We start from the raw sequence: 17,827 nt of genomic DNA, 5'->3' as shown, positions 1-17,827 counted from the left end.
CTATCTGCCTGAACTCCAATCCTGCCATATTTTGTCTATCCTTCCTCTCTTTACTTTAAAATATGGTTAGAAGCCTTCTTGATAACATAATTCTCAAATTCTGTAGACAATGTTATGGTCTGCTAGCAGCTGGAGCAACCATTGGATCCATATGCACTGTAGGCACATTAGCTTTTTCAGTTCCTACATTGTTCAACACAGGGAAATGGATGCTGGAGAAATGATTTAGTAGGTGGATCTGTAGGAGCAGAGCACCGTAGATCACTCTTCTCTCAATGGAACATTTTTTAAATGATTTTGTTATTATTATCAGTAGTAGCAGTAATTTTTTACATTGCAACCAGTTTCCTCTTCTTCCTCCTCTCCTCCCAGTCTTTCTCCCAGCCCTCTACCCACCCTCATCCATTCCTTCTCCATTTCTATTTAGAAAAGGGCAGGCCTCACATGGATATCAACCAAACACAGGTATCAAGTTGCAGTAAGACTAGGTACATCCCCTTGTATTAAGACTGGACAAGGCAGCTCAGTAAGAGGAATAGGGTCCCAGAAGCACACAAAAGAGATAGCCCCTGTTCCCACTGGTAGTATTCTCACAAGAAGACTAAGCTACATAACTGTAATATAAGTACAGAGTATCTAGGTCAGTCCCATGCAGGCTACCTGGTTGTCAGTTCAGACTCTGTGAGCCCCTGAGTCTAAGTCAGTTGATTCTGTGGGTTTTCTTGTGATGTTCTTGACTACTCTGGTTCCTATAATCCTTCATCCCCCCTCTCTCATAGGATTCCCTAATCTCTGCCTAATGTTGTTTGGCTGTGGGTCTCTGCATTTGTTTCCTTCAGTTGTTGAATGAAACTTCTCTGATGACAATTGGGCTAGGTACCTGTCCATAAGTATAGAAGACGGCCATCAGGCATCATTACATTGACATTTTTGTCAGTCGTGTTTGGCTTTATCCTAGGTCTCTGGGATTTCCATACTCTGAGTCCTGGCACTCCAGGCAGTATCAGGGGTGGATTACCTCTAATGGAATAGGTCTCAGGCTAGATCAGTCATTGGTTGGCCATTTCCACAATTTCTTTGCCACATTTATCCCAGCATATCTTATAGGCAAGATAAATTGTAGGTGGAAGGTTATGTGGTTAGGTTGTTGTCTCAGTCCCTCCTCTAGAAGTCCTTTCTGGCCAGTTCAGGCTACATATCTTCTGTTGCTAGGAGGATTCCTGGGAGTTTCCATTGCACTAGATTGTACCTGAGATCCCCTCCCCCAATTCCAGTTGTCTCTCAGTTTTCTCTCCCCCGATCATTTCCCTGCCTATTCCCTTCTGTTCTATCTCCCTAAATTCTCCTGAAAACCAGTTCCAAATTTATGGTACTATGAGTCAGGCTTAGTAACACCAATTCTATTTTTCTGGTACTAAAATTTTGTGTTAGTTTACTTTTCGTTGCTGTGCCAAAATACCTAACAAGACATCCTAAATGAAGAAAGACTTGCTCTAGTTAAGTTTCAGAGGTTATCAGTCTATGGTTCTTGGTACCATTTAATGTGTTTCCCCTGATGAATCACTGTGGTGAAGTTTCCTATCTCACTATGGACAGGAAACAGAAAACAAGGAAGGACAACAGTCGGGTCTAACCTTCACTGGTCTGCATTTGGTTATCTGTTTGCCTGAGTAGGTCATACATGTCAAAGGTTCTGTAATTTCCCCCAAAACATCACAAGCTTGGAAATTAGTATGATTATTGGAGTATTTTACCCTGTAGTCATAACAGGTATATTAAATGAATAATAACCTTCAAAATGATTTTTTTACAAAATAATTAAGTATTGGTCTGTTTTGCTTTTGTTGTCAAAATTATTTTTGAGAAATAGCTATCACTGTAAGTTGGTGTGGTGGTTATATTTGATTGTCAAAAGTGGTTGTGTCTGTGAGGGCATTCCCAAATATAGATCTCAAGGGCTCTGAGTTAATCAATTAACTATTCCCTTGATGAATTCATAATATTATACCAATATTGCAAGGTGGTGGAAGGCAGAGGGAGGGCTAATTGGAAGAGACAGGTTAGTTGGGTGCATGTCCTTGGAGCTAAAACTAAATCTAGCTTCTTCCTGTATATCCCTATTCTTGGTTTCTGTTCACCAAGCAGTGAAGGAGCTCACCTTCCTCACATTCCTAAAGTCATAATACTCTTCCCAAGCATATGAGGCCAAGGGTTCTGAGCATATGAGGCCAAATGACCATAGGCTGAACACTCTGAAGACATGAGGCAAATAAATCCTTCCTGCATTGTCAATTCTGACAGCACAGTGTATTTTGTCACTAAAATGTGCCTCTAATTATTACAGATATATAAATAAAATAGAAGATAATTTATGTGTATAAATATTTTTTACATTGAAAGCACATGTAGTTATAATCTGCCTCCCAGTTTTGGAAGTGCTAAAACAGAAGAATCTATTTTGAATGAAGGAATGAATGTGCACAAGATTTTCTTAGACACTTACATTCATAATCATGGCATACTTTTTTCATATCTCTACTGGCTTCCAGGATCAGCTGTTAAGGGCTTCATTCCTGCAGTTTCCAGGAAAATATATAGGATATTAAAATCTGAGGAGACAAAAAAAAGTTCATACATACAGCTCTGCACAACTTAAAGCAAAGAGAATATTGCCAGACCTCACACCTTTAAAAGCAAAGTCTTCTATAACTGAAGGGGGAAAAACTAAAACAGAAATGAAGGAAGGGAGGGAAGGGAAACAAGGGAGGAAAGGAAGAGGCTCTGAAGCTCTCTTGTTCTTGGCAGGATGATTTCTTGCTGTTGTCATTTGCTCTACTGTTGTATTTTTCTGTATACAAAAGAGCTTTTAAAACACAAGCACACAGTGTTGACTTTACCTTACTTGTCCTTAAACATATCCCCAGTGTAGATTTTCCTGTTGTTTATACTGGACATTTGTCTACTGTTCATCCTTCAATTTCTTTTGGCATCGGTTTTCTATTACTGGTAACAACACAATATTAACTCTCAGGTATAATTACAAAGCATTTACCCAAAGCATCTTTGCCTTTTTTTAAAGCTTATTTACATATAATTTCCTCTAACAACACTAGGAAGATGTTATTCTATTTTAAAGATGAGTAAGTAGAGACACACATTGATTAAACACCTGTCCAAGATCACACAACTATTAAATCTTAGCTGAGGAACTAGACCTGAGGTACAATGCTTTGCTGAGTAGTCAGACAAATTTTTTCTGGTGTTTATTACACCCTTAAGCTGGTTCTTTATTTGTAACTGATTGCCAATGGAACCATATGGCTACATAGAACAAATGTATCTGATTCTCCTTTTCCAGTCCAACGTCTCATAACATAAGGTACATTTTGGTAAATATTTCTGAAAACTTCAACAGTAATGCTTCCTTTTCACTTTTGTTATTTAAGTTCTCTTACTTCTAGCTGAGCAGTTGGATGTTGTCCTCTAAATTGTTCTTCAGTTTCTTTTCACATAATCTCTCTTTAAAATGTAGGTTATCATCTGTCACTCATCCAGGCTTTCAAGAGAACACGGCCAAAGGACCATGCAAGCCACAAGGCAAAGGCCCATGGTTCATTATCCTCAGATTTGTCTCAGTGACCCAGGCCTGATGTACAGATTATTTTCCTCTTGTTTGGACAGTAGCCAACAAAAGTGACTCAAGAAAGGGTTTGATTTTTACCTCAAAGCTCAAGGATACAGTCAGTGATCCAGAGAAGCTGTGGGAACAGGAGTGTGAGTCAACTGGTCACATTGCATCTTCAGTCAGGAAGCAAGAGAGCAAGGAACACTGCTGCTGGACTACATTCTCATCCGTATTCAGCTCAGGACTGCAGCTAAGGGAATGGTACTGTCTGCAGATAAGGCATGTCTTCTCACTTTAGTTAACTTAATCTAAATACTCCCTCAGGTGAGCCTGGAGTCTTACCCCTCAGTGATTCTAGGCCTGTCAACTTCTGTTCTTTTGTGTGGTGGAGAGTCAACACACAGTATTAACAATAGCTGTAGGCAATTGTTGCTCACAGATTAACTTTACCTTCTAACCATCTGCTTGCTGTCAGGCTGCTTTCTGTAGAAACCTTTTTTTTTTTTGTAATCATCTGTCTTCTAAGATGTCTGTAGTATTTTTCTTACTCTTTACTTCTACCCTGTCTACTCCACTGATAGGCCATTCTCTGTACACCCATTAGGATTCCTGAGATAAGGATCCCTAATCTTTCTCTCCCTGGGTAGAATTTAGCCCCTTCCTCTGAAAATCACCTACTCCTACCTATCTTGCTCTTCATGGTACCCTTTAACTGATTACTTTCACTTACTTAAACAGGCCTACTTTTCACAAACAAGACCACAAGCTATTTTATTTCCTCTCCTAGAGAAAGTCCTCTTCATCCAGCTAGCCTCTGCCATTCCTTTCTACAAAGCTTAATTCATACAACATTATGGCTTCTCTGAAATGTCAGTTTCCCAACTTCCAGCAGCAGCCATTTTCCCCTGGGTTCTATCATCACTGAGTTACATTTGCCTCTGCTTGACTAATTGCTGAGAAAGAAACTATGGAGAAGAAGTCTAACAGTGATGCTTAAGCTCACTCCCTATTCCCATAACTACACCTTAGGTAGTTATTCTTTGAGCCCAAACATATCTTGTACCAAACATTCACTATTGAAATTTACTAGTTCTAGAGATTCTTTTAGCAGAATGTGCTTCATCTTCCTGGCCTGCTTGTGCCAGTAATGTGTAGATTTATGAAGTGTCCCTGTGGTGATGAAGACAAGTTAATCACACAGCTAGAACAAAACTATGGAGATGATGGATAAGCCTAGAGACACAGCAGCTGGAGGCCTCCCTGTGATAACTCAAGCCATGAAGTCTGAGTATCACTCAATCCAGAACTAAAACAGTTTAAAATGTCAAAAGCAAGAGGTGTGTTTGGTAGGTTCTGGCTTGTCAGACAGTGTTATGGTAGATCTCAGTAATTTCCTACAACCTTTGCTAATGATTTGTGGAGCTCAATGCTGATGACTCAGGCTTTTATTATGCAATCATCTGTCTCCCTTGCATTGTCTCACAAGCTCCCTAGAAACAGGAAGGTGACTGGTTTAGGCTGGTGTTATTTTCAATTTCCTGGACTAGTTTTTATCAAATAGAAGATGGTTAATAAATATGTGTGGCAGATGTAACCTTCTTCCCAGTTAGTCTTTCCTATCTTGGGCACACTAGCTCATGTGGGGAAACATTGAGTTTCCCATGCAATTAGATTGGGTGTCTGTGATAAATTTTGACTTAATCTAGTTTGGATTTCAGAGGCATTAACTGCCTAGCTTCAGGATAGAAACAACTGAGACCAAGTGAAAATTGTGTATATTTTTTCCATGTTCTAGCAAATGATAAAACAAGTTGAGGTTATTTTATGGGAAGGTTGCAGACCTGCCATTTACTAGTACGTACAAAAAAAAAGTAACCTTTCTTCTACCCATTTAAAATAGTTCAAATCAGAAATCCTAAGGGATATTATGAAGTGCTTCACTTTTGAGACTGAATTGTGAACTAGTAAACATTTCTTATGCTGTCTTAAACATAGGTGGAGACTTGCAAAGTGTAATTGTGTATGGAAAACTTCTAGGGAACCTTCCGTTTATTTTCTTCCCTTTGTTCTTCCATTTATTCCATTCTTTTTCTAAGTGTCTATCGGTGAATGAAGTTCAACAGACACAGTGTTTATTGGACCTGGAGAAACAATTGACTTAACAGGTACTGAGCTGATGCAATGAATGACAAGGATGTCACAATTTTCTGAGCATTGTGTGACACTGGTCCTGGGTGTTCATCTTTTGCTTAAATTAGATGTGCGATGGAACACGAACCAAGAGATACATTAACCATGAAATTTATTAAAGGTGGGGTGGCCGAGAGGGATGGCAACAAGAATGAGATGAAGGGGGAGGCGAAGGGCGAGAGAGCAAGAGAAAAGAGAGAGGGCAAAGGGCGGAAGAGAGCGAACATGTGGACGTGCACACTTAAAAGGGGGGAGCTCGCACATTCGTACTGGCTCCTTATGCAGCCCTGTGATGCAGACATGACGTGGCTCTTTTTGCTGCCTGAAAGCGGTATTTGTGTCCCACCCATCGTCAGGGGGCAGGGTCAGCATAATGCTGACATTCCAACACTGGGAGATGTGAACTAGCATCTACTGTTTCCAGATAGAATCAACAAACCATGGTAAGGATACCACCAAAGTCCAACTTGGTGAACCAATTAGGTTTATTGAGATTACTGATAGGAATGTAGGTAAAAGGTTAGTGATGGGACAGAAACAGCTCAAAAGACAGCATTATCACCAAAAGTCTAACCAAAGATAGACGGCGTGGAGCTCACTGCTTAACCTGTAGGAGCTCAACAATATGGGGGGAGGGGTCCTTTCTAGGTTTCTTGGTTGGTTTGAACCCCTTCTTGGCAGCTTGACTGGTTTCTGCTTCTTTCAGACAGCTTGGTTAATCTGCCTCTTCCAGATAACTCACATGGTCAAAGAGTCTCTCTTAGTTACTATTGCTTGTATATAAATGGGGACAGAGGAGTGGAGTGAATCTGGTCTTTTTCAGGATCATCCTAAGGCTTTTGGATTATTTACTTCCTGAGCTTAATGAGAGCTGTAGCTCCCTTTAGAACACCCAGTCTTAATGAGTTTCCCTCTATGATAACACTTTTGGGGTGGGGATAAAGGTGCTTCACAACACCGAGCAAGTGCATACTCTGTGCCTGGTTCTCATATAGGTATTTGAGAGTCTATTGTAGAGAATCCCTGGTTCTTGTCCTTAATGTGCTTGCATATATAATGAAAATTAGGGGAAATGACTATGCTGAAGGGAAGAGGGGGCAAAAAAGAAGGATCAATTCTGATTTATGAAAGACTTGGGAATGACTTTATAGATAGTGATACTGTAACTAGATCTCCCAGAAGATGAAGAATTTAACCCAAGGCATAGAAGAGCATGACCTACCACTGATAAATCCCCCATAGCAGAAATATTCACACTGTCTCTGAATGTCTCAGTAGATATGGTGGCTGGGGTAAGGATTGAGAGCAGAATACAGGGAGTAAACTTTCCCTTTCTTATTCTCCAGTTCTTGCTGCTACTTTACATATTTTTATCTTGGGATAGTGCCTTCAAATGGCTTGTCATATGTCATGGTAAATTTGCCTGAACATTATAGACAAAATAATAGTTTTTTATTGACAAACAACATGAATGAACACATGGTGATAACTGACCCCCAGGCATATTATCTTACCTCTAATACCTTTATGTCCACCCCTGCATCCAACCACAGGGGTTACCTGCATGTACCAGTCCTTATGACTATACCTGATCTGGAATTTTAGGTAGTATATGAGAATTCTTTTTAAACATTTGAATTTATTATTATTATTATTATTGTGTGTACAGTGTGTATATGAGCTAGCTGTGGCATACATGTGGAGGTCAAAGGACAACTTTGGAGGTCAGAAATCTCCTATATTTATGTAGGTCCCAGGTATTGTATCACAAATGCCTTTTCAGTTGTACTATCGCTGGCCTCAGTTCTGAGGTATTGAACTTAGATCCCCATATTTGCTCAGCAAATGCTCTTTCCTCTACTTGCAGTTAAGTTCTTTGGGGCTAATGTTTGCCTTCCTATATTCTTCACCATGAAGGTCATACCTTCCTGGTTAGCTCTTTGCTGGTTGTTTCCCTATGCCATGCAAGAAAGGTTCAAGTGGACAGCCCACATAGTATGGCTTCTGTGAATAGTAAAACTTGAGCAGAAGCTTTTCACTTGGAACCAGCAAATGCATCCTATGTTCCTAGCCTATGTTTTCATAGTGCCAACCACATCTCTTTATAGTTTTCAAAAACTAGCATGCAAAATAATCACCTCCAGATACAGGCTTTTAAATTTTAAAGTCTTTCCCTAAGATTTGATTTAAAGAAGTGTGTGAAAACAAGTGTTTTACATTCTAAGCAGTACTGTATGTGATCTTGTTTGCAAGGTTCTTAAACTGTACTATGGAAAGCACTAATCTATAGAGTCTTATAAAAGATTTAATAATGTGAGGCTATTCTCATCTGCAGAAGTGGTTCTCAAGCCTGGCTGTAGATCACATAGTGAACTCTTAAAGCAATATCAATGCATAGGTCATCTTCGTAAGTAGTTATATTTGATTATCTGGAAGGAGATGAATAGGTATGAAATATGTCTTCTTTGTGCTATGATATAGTTTTCATATCAATGCTGAGATATCTTCTACTTATTGTGGATATTACAAGAAATCAGTATACAGGTACAGTTTAGCCCTCCATTACTTCAACTGAGAACCACAATAAATTTCTTAAAATTTTCAAACATACAGAACAGAGTTTCTTCTTGGGATCTTATCTTGATAGATATTATTTTCTCTACTTTAAGTTTTAGCTCATTTATCACACTCCTGCAAAGCTGCTGCTATAATGCATAGGCAGGTAAGGAGTGGAGGGTGTGAGCCTTTGTTTTCCACAACTCTAGCAAATGGAAATGATACAAGGTTATCAAGTCAGTAACCAGGGTAGAAGAGGCCATGATGAAGATCCAAAGCTGCATGGATCGTCTCTTAGCTTCAAGTAATCCTGTGTTGCAAAGGCATTGTGTGGAAGAATGTAAATAAGAATAAAAACAAAGTCAAGCAAGGAAGAGTATATATGAGTTTTTATGTTTTCCCATACACAGAAATAGCTGGAAAGGACAGCCACGTATCTTATCTCTTAGGGTTAGTTGGACTTGGATACTAGTTGTGCTGGTTAGTTGTTTATTTTATTTTTATTTTTTTGTCAACTTGGTAGAAGTTAGAATTTTATGGTAAGAATGAACCTTAACTGAAGGATTCCCTCAGTAAGATTGCCTATAGGCAAAGCTGTGGGAGAATTTCTCATGATTAATAATTGATATGGGAGAGCCCAGCTCACTATGGGTGATGCCACCCCTGAGCACGTGGTCGTAGGTAGTGTGAGAAGGAAAACTGAGAAAGCCATGAGGAGCAAGTCAACAAGCAGATCTCTTTCCATTTTCTTTGCTTCAGTTCTTGTCTGTAGATTCCTGCTTGAGTTCTTCTCTGATGTCCCTCAGTGATGCACTGTGACAAGGAAGTATAAGCCAAATGGATAGTCTCCTCCCCATAATGGTTTTGGTCGTGCTGTTTATTATGGCAGTAAAAAGCAAACCAAGATACTAGGCAATGGGAAGAATATGCCATAGAGGAGGACAATCTGCCACCTGTAACATTTCAGTCCCCATGGAAGAGGCTATACCCCTATATAGGATTACTGACAGTCATATTTCTCAATGGTTGAATTTTAGCTGCATGAGAAAACTCAAAGTACAAGCCAGGTTAAAGACCAACAAAAAGGGGGAAAAAGCAGGTAGGATTCTTAAGACTATATTCTGATATAACATGTATAATATGCATTTGAATGCATAATGATAAAATTAACAGTATTATTAAAGTAATTTAGGAACATAAATTATGACAACTTTAAGTTTAAAAGTTCGTGGCAATGGAAAGGGAAGATGTTTATTATTGGTTGCTGTATTGTTAGCATAGATAAAATACACAAAGATTTCAGAAATACACAGGGATAGAAAATATGAGGAAAGAGTTACATAACATTAAGGAAACAGAACCTTGCTCAGAAACAGAAATGGGAGATCAGGGAAGGTATAAATCGGTAATAGAGAAAAACTTCCATGGATTGAAGGCAGATTAATTAAGTGATTTATGTTTCAGGTCCTAATCAAGATCAATAAATTCATAACTAATGAGGGTAAAGGCATACAATGTGAGACATAATGATCCAATATAAGAAACTTCTATGTAGAAAAATCACATATATTGCAAAGATAGGAATATGAAGCCAGGTTACAGCAAAATAATGTCAACAGCACATTAGCATTACAGTAGACTAAGCTCTTTTAAGTTCATGACTACACATTTCAATTTTCTGTTGTGATGGTTTGGATCTTAAGTGTCCCCAAAAGCCTAGCTGATAATTTCTTGGCTGCCAGCCTGTGATGATTTTGGAAGCTGGTGTAGCATGTAGGTGGTGGGGCTTAGTGGTTCTGTCCTTGAGAGAAAACTGGGACTCGCCTTCTTTCTTTCTCTCTGTCATTGTGTCCTGACTGCCATGAACAGAGACAGAGTTCCTTTGCTGGGACCCTCACCACATGCCCTGCCTGAGCACGTACCAATGGACAGTGGGCTAATGCATCCTAAACCATGAACCAACATAAATATTTCCTTTTTATATTCTGATTTACTTATTTTGTAACAGCAATGGAAGCAGCTAACGCACAAGGAAATCTTTGGACTTGTTGCCAGGTTCTAGACCAAACTCAGAATCTCCAAATGCCCAAATATTTCTAGGATTATTTAAAATTTCAATTTTATCTGTAGACTCCTGGGAGAAAATGGAAGGCCACAATAATCCCCTCTTCCACCAGGTTGCCAAGGTAAACGAAAGATTGTATATTAACTTTTAATAAAAATATCATTATTTACCTAATCATAGGAAATATAAAGTAATGAAAATTAGAATAGTCCAGATGTCAAAAGACAGAAGAAGCACATGTTTGCAAGTGCTACATGGCATCTGACTATCCTAAATAGACAATGGAAGGAAGGGTATTGGGGCCTAGGTTTTAGTTAGAGATCTATAGGAAGCTCCAGAAGATAGAAGAAAAAAATGTGTCAGAGTATTCAGATAATAGTTTGAAATAAAAGCCAGTGGGTTTCTTCATTACAATTCAAAATTCAGGTAAGGCTCTAGAGAATAAAGAAGAAAAGTAATCTCTACAATATCATCTAAATTAGAAGGGAAAAATAGGGGGAAAGGTAGGACTTGTGGACAGTTACAGAGCTCTAAGGTCCAGTGTTATGGGTACCAATAAGGAATAGAGAAATTTTATGGAGAAAATTGTTGGTGTTTCTATTCACATATATTGTTAGTTTTTTTAAAGAATTATAGAATATTCTACCAGAAAGTCTCACCCTAGCATGGATGATGACTTCCTCATAGCTGCACAGATGATGTCCCCACTTCATTTAACCTTCCACAGTCCACATATACTAAGAGCTCATGAAATGAGGGCTGAGTTATATACAAGTACCCAAAAGGTACAGGAGGCAGGGATTGGGTCAAAATGAGGGTAAATGACTTTCCCTGACTCTTCTATAAGAGAACATCCAGGGCAACAGGCATGATCTCTAGTGTCTCTTACAGGTGGTCACAGCTGCTTTGACAATTGTTCTGCTTGAAGGACAGCATTTCACATCTTTGTTTTAAACTTCCCCCACCCTAAACTCTCAAAATCTGGCTATCTGTAACTAGCACTATACCATAATGTTTGACCAAATCCCTTTGTCACTGCCTCCAGTATTCAGCTCCCAGTACTCAGCTTACTCTTTCAGCAACACAGTATAAGCACCTGCATCCTTCTCTAAGCTTCTTTCTTGAACTCTCTCTTCAGGACATGACAGGAAATGAGTTTTCCTCCCTCAGTTCTGTTCTTTATCAGACTATTTATTGGGTCCTCACCCTTTTTGCAACCACTTATCCTTCAGTTAATCTATTGTCTATCTGTATAGAGCACACCCGCTCAGTGATAATTCATTCTAGTTAGTATTAATTATCAAACATATTTCTGTCCATACGTGTAAAGAATATACACATGCCTACCTAACATCTCCCCTTGGGGGTGTAATAGTAGTAGATGTAATTCTAGTTAGTATTAATTATCAAACCTATTTCTGTACATACGTGTAAAGAATATACACATGCCTACTTAACATCTCCCCTTGGAGGTGTAATAGATATCACAATAAAGATGAAAGAAAGTGAGCAAGAAACACTTCTGTCTTTATGGGCAGCCTTTCCCATCTCATTCAATATTAATTCAAGCTTTTGCTTGCTATTTCAAAATAACCCCTCTAACTTCTTCGCCTCTTTTGACTCATTCCCTTGCTCAGTTTTCCCAGTGATGCCAGGTCTTTTGCAGTCCTTCATATTACTATTAATGTCATCGTGCGTGAAACTTCTAAGACTTTCCTTCTCCTATGACCACTCTGTCCCAAATGTCTATCTCTGCAAGCCGTTCTGAGACACCCCTAATAACTCCTCTTCAATGAAGTCTACCCAGAGTATCCTACTTAAAAATAACTTCTGTCCACTTTCATTGTAGCATTTTCTATCCCTCTTATCTTTATTTTAATGACTCTTATCCCCATGCAACACACTATTATACAGCACATAATTTATAGTCTAGTTGTGTTTACTATGTACCTTGTCCATCCTTCAAGCCTGAGTATCTTATCTGCTCTTACTAATGTGTCTGTCAGAACTCTAGAAAAGTGTTTGACATCAAATAGGATTCAATTAAAAAAACAAGTTAAATATATTTAAATCTTAGTATTATAAGAAATTGTGATTTATGGGCCATAAACAGATCCATTTATATATGTGTGTGTGTGTGTTTATATAATTAATTAATTCTGAGAGCTTTTTTCCTATGTCCCTGCATGAAAACCCATCCATGCCTTTAAGGTTGAGAGTTGCTTACAGGAACATGAGTGACACCATATTTTGGCTCAGATTTATATTAATTACTTCCCTCGATAGGAATGAGTTACATGACAGAAACTTTACCTATGGCTGACTCCTCTTGTATTCTCATTCTATTTCTTGCTAGCCACCTTTTACTGAGATCCTTAGTTGCTTTGTTTTTTTTGAGTTGTAGATATAATAATTAGACATTTGTAGTTGTTACTCTTAAGAACATTAAATTACTTAAAGTTTTCTAGGCATTCAATTTTTATTAGTAATATCTTGGTGAATAGATCCAATATAAGCACACATACATTCTCTCTCTCTCTCTCTCTCTTTCTCTCTCTCTCTTTCTCCATATATATATTCTCAAGGGAAAGTCAGAGGCATAGCTTATAAAATAGGGGCTGGTAATCCAACAGTGGTCTTCTGCCTGCAATACAGACAGAATTTGGGAGATGCTCAGTCTTCAAAGCTATGTCCTTAGTTCCAACATAATGCTAAAAGTCTGGAACCTTCCTCAAAAGTGGTTGGTAGTGTCCTCATTGGAAGGCAGAAGGAGCTAAAATCAGTAGATAACAGCACCAGTCATACAAACCCCCAAAATGAGAGGCACTTTCTGTGTGGGCACAGTGGCCTCCTGCAACTTCCTTTCGCCTGGCTTTTCAGCCAGTAGGAAAGAGCTGTTTACATGCAGGACAGGCTGTCTCCCAACCCATACTGCCCAACATATACCCAAGTCACACTATCTCAAATGTCAATCTTTTGTGTTCCACAGATACAGGAAGTGAGTTCTGCTGCCCCTAAATATCTCTTAATCCAGTCAAGTTGACAGTCTGGGTTAACTGTTACGAAAATGGTAGTATTTTTTATCCTATTGTATGTCAGCCACTCTTTAGAGTTATCAGCTTAAAAGATGATTATTCTTGCCAATATGGTAACTTCTAGTTCCTTGACACTTAAGTGTAGCTTTAATTGTTTTGCTAATTAGGCCAAAGAGCGCTACATGAAACAGCTAAAATCTGATCAATCAGATCATGTACCAAATTTTTCCATTTTCATCACAAAATATAGCCATCAATGTGAGGGCTCCTAAAACCAAATTAAGCCCCACATGTTAATGCTATTGAGATCAAAGTAGAAGGAAAACTCCACCCAGAAGAAGTATCAACCCATTGGGGTTATTGCCTCTTGTGGAGCTATATTTCAACTATAGAGTATTCCTATTATCAAACAAATGCTTCTGACAGAATTTAGGATGGTCTTGAATTATTTTAACACATAGTAATAACAAAACTCTTGCCCTCATCAATGAAACAGAAGGTCTGAATCTGAGCTGATCAATTTGGCCTTTCTAGGTCTTTCAGTGCTGAATAAATTCACTGTGCAGAATAAAATTCTGTAAAGCTGTTCAATATTATTTGCTTAATTTTGCTATGCTATTGCCATAATCACAACTGAGACATTAAACTAGGGAAGTGATAATTATTTCATTAACTGCAGCTGTTGATGTTGAGTCACCTACTCTCTCTTGCCATGCAAATATATATGCATGTACAAATATAAAAATTATATATGAAATGATATTTACTGGAGAAGTACGTATATAATTTACTCAATATTTAATCAATAAGACTACAATAACTGTTCACTGTATGGAAACAGATGCGGTCTCCTATAAGAGAGTATGACAATGAGTCAGCAATATGGGCTCTGTCACTGGAAAGAAATAATATAATTATGGAAGACAGAGTGTCATGTGATTAGGTGGGTGTGGTACTTGATAATATCCAAGCTGTATGTAGAACAGTCTTGGCTTTAATGCTGGTTTTCATTATCCAAAGCAACATATGTCAAGAGGAAATATTGTTTAAATAACCAAAAACCACTTAAGCAATATCTTCCTGTAGTTCTGCATATGTTTATTGTTCCACAGTTTGTTTTTTTCCTATGTTTTTCCCCTTATGAACACATTTTCACCTCACTCCACATCAAAAGTATCACAGACAGTGAAAAATCTGACATTCTGCTCATTGATACCAATGGGAGGTAGAAAAAAGAATTTCAATCTCAGGATTGTTTAAATTTCTTCTGAGGGTCATCTGAATGAGATGGTTTTTGAGAACCTTCTGAGGTCAGTATTTGAGATAAAAAGATTGCCAGAGCTGTGAGTTCTAGAACAAGAATGACTGGTTATGGTTCCAGACTGCATGGTTGAGACACCAATGGTCACTCACCCTCTGGTTTTTAGTTAAGTGTTCTTCAAGAGCTGCTCAGTGACCTCATGCAGAGATAATTTCATGTATGCCAAATTTCAAAGACCAAATTTCAAGGCTTCTGCAAGGGATGTGAAGACAATTTCCTGGAGGCATAGTTCAGGAGAAGGGTTCAGATCCCCAGTGTTTACTCTCAAGGAACCTGTACCATCTCCTCCTCTGCTGCTGCTGTCCCCACACTTCATGAAATATGATTGGCATTAATTCTTTGTTTACTCCCCTGGTTGCTTTAAATTTGACCTGCTTGGGTTTTCTTTGTGAACTGAGGAGCCACTGGTACTTGTTGAGTCCAGATTGAAGAGCTGGACTCCAGATCCAATGGCCCTCAGATCTCTTTCATTTGCATTGACCATACTCAACATAGTCCCCTCCATTCCTTGTCTCATGAGGTTACTGTTTATAAAATTCCTTTGCAGTAAATTATTTGTTTTCCTGGAGGAAGAAACAATATTTAGAAAAAATTAAAGTTAGATAAGTATACTCTGGATTTTTTTTATAGATCTGTTTAGAGATTTTCATTCTCCTTTTGTGGCAAAGAATTATCTGGTCAGGTTTCTTAAGACAGATCATGTAGCTGCTGAAATCAAAATATCGCTGCACAAGCAACCTTGCAGCATGCTATTTGCAAAGCAAATTTAAAAGCCACACACTTGGCTTGAATCAGATAATAAGGCTCAGATGTCAAATGTCAGCAAGGATAAGTTTGATATTTAAAATTAATTAAGGAGTTGTACAAATTGCAGGGAGATGTATGACTCAGCATATCCTGCATTGTTCAGTAACTGCAGAACATTATTCATCTCAATTAGTGACCTCCAATTCAAAGGTGAAAACAAGAGATTTCTTTCTTAAGGATGGAAGACAGGAGCTGTTTATTCTTATGCTAAGAGTTCCTATACTGTAGTTTTTCTAATGGGTTAGGAATTAGCAAAACCATATGGGACTCTGCACAGACGTACAAAGCATGGATTGTCAATCATCTGGTATAAGCATTTCAGACAAAAGTTTTCAAGATTGTTTTTCTTTCCCTACTTTGTTATGTGACATCATGTCTTTTCACCTCCACAGTGGTCACCTCCCATGAAGCTGACTTCCTGCTACAGAAGCCATCCAAGTAGCATAGTACTCAGGGTCAGTTTGCTTATCAGTGTACCGCGAATCACACAAGTCGGTTCTGATTGCTGGGATGTCCCCAGTCTACTGAAATGGTGTTTAAATTTCTACCATTTTCTGGTCAAAGCTACCTGTAGTTATTTATCACCTGTCCACCAAGGTCTGTATTCATTAGTTTAGCTTCTAGAGTTTGTATAATTTGCTTTCAGCATACCTTGCAATTTATAGTCACTGTTTTCATCAGGTTGGATTGACTTTCTCTTCCTTTAGAAATGTTTCAGTATCTTTAGTCTACAGATTTTCCTTTGGCAATCACTCCTTTTAGAAAGCATTCCTTTTCATTACTATCTCAGTTCAGTTTTCCAACATTTAAGCCCTCCTCAATGGTTACTAACTTCAGCCTAGTTTTCTGCCCACAAACTTTACAATATTACTTCATTCCTCTTGTGATATATGCATGTTTATCTTAAGTTTTATGTTATATTAAATTTCATGATATATGCATATTTATATTATGGTATATGCATGTTTACATTAAATTTTATGATATGTGGATGCTTATGCTAAACTTTAAAATTATATCATATTAAATTTTCTGTATTCAATTTCAGTCAAATATTTATTTTAGACAAATGTTTTTCTCTTCTTTTTAAAATTATCTTCAGTTTTGAGTAAAGACTGGCATCAAGTGGATTCTGAATAATGCTTTCCTGAATGAGTGACATACTAAGGTTTTCAGTCTTTGGAGGAAGTAGAATTTGCAATAGATTTTGTCACACACAGAGAAGATTTTTGTTAAATGTGTTGCCTCTGTCATTTGAAAGTTCAGGCAAGAATTTTTTTTTCTAAGTGAGGAGTATAATATCTGTTGTGAATTGGCTGGACTGCCTTTCTGCCCTAGTGGTTGTTTTGTTGTTGTTATTGTTGTTTGCTTGTGTCTTTTTGTGTGTGAAACAAAACTTTACTCTGTAAGTACTTGGTTGAAAAAAATAATACAGACTAGGTAGGCACTGTACTAATGAGTGTAACACCATAGAGTCTTCATTCCATGAAACATATACATAAATAGTCAAATGAACATATACATTATTATATCATATGTTAAAATGAGTCATAGGAGTCACATCTATTTTTCTATTTAATGTTCTTATGAAAATATCTTTGAGACTAAATCTGAATTCAGTAAGTGAGCATGTTGTATGGGTGGCAACATGGAAAAGTCTTCTATGCAGTTGGAACAACCAGGCAATAGGTACAAATAAGCCAAGAATATTTGTCTGGAAGGGAAGGGTTAGGGAAGATCAGGTAAGCACTTGCTGTGTGATCTAGTTGGTTTTCTGTTGTTGTAGTAAACACCATGACCAAGGTAGCTTGGGAAGGGAAAGGGTTTATTTCTTCTTATACTTCCAGGAAATAATTAGTCACTGAAGGAAGTCAGGGCTCAAGGCAGAAACTAAAGCAAAGACTACAGAGAAATGCTAATTATTGTCATGCTTTCCATGCTGGCTCAACTTGCTATCTTATATAACCTCAGACCAAACCACCTGTCCAGGCATGCCCACAGTCACTTTTCCCAGGTGACTCTGGCTTGTGACAAATTAACAAAATCTAACACACAGGAGTGACAAATGTGGATTTTATCCCTAGAACCCACATAAAAACCCTGATGTGTTGATATGAATCTTTTATCCTAGTACTCCTGTGATGAGATGGGAGGTAGAGATGGGAGAATGATCAGGAAGCTTGTGAGCAAGCTAGACTAGAGTGAAGACACGGAAACAAGAAAGACCC

General features: G+C 38.1%; 1 protein-coding gene across 2 annotated transcripts in view; it reads left to right on the top strand.

Annotated features, from left to right (window-relative positions):
* Macc1 (MET transcriptional regulator MACC1) overlaps window positions 1–16,488 on the top strand; it is a 113,499-nt gene extending 97,011 nt beyond the window's left edge. For both annotated transcript variants that reach the window (XM_040742309.1, XM_040742307.1), the window contains one exon: window positions 15,992–16,488. In XM_040742309.1, coding sequence (XP_040598243.1) covers window positions 15,992–16,216 — 225 coding nt within the window. In that variant the 3' untranslated portion in view covers window positions 16,217–16,488. The remainder of the gene's footprint in view (window positions 1–15,991) is intronic.
* Window positions 16,489–17,827: the final 1,339 nt, after the last annotated feature.

This window comes from Mesocricetus auratus, unplaced genomic scaffold, assembly GCF_017639785.1.
Source record: "Mesocricetus auratus isolate SY011 unplaced genomic scaffold, BCM_Maur_2.0 Super-Scaffold_15014, whole genome shotgun sequence".
NCBI classification, from domain to species: Eukaryota; Metazoa; Chordata; class Mammalia; order Rodentia; family Cricetidae; genus Mesocricetus; species Mesocricetus auratus.
The sequence above is the reverse complement of the archived record's forward strand: the minus strand, read 5'-3'. Positions and strand labels throughout refer to the sequence as shown.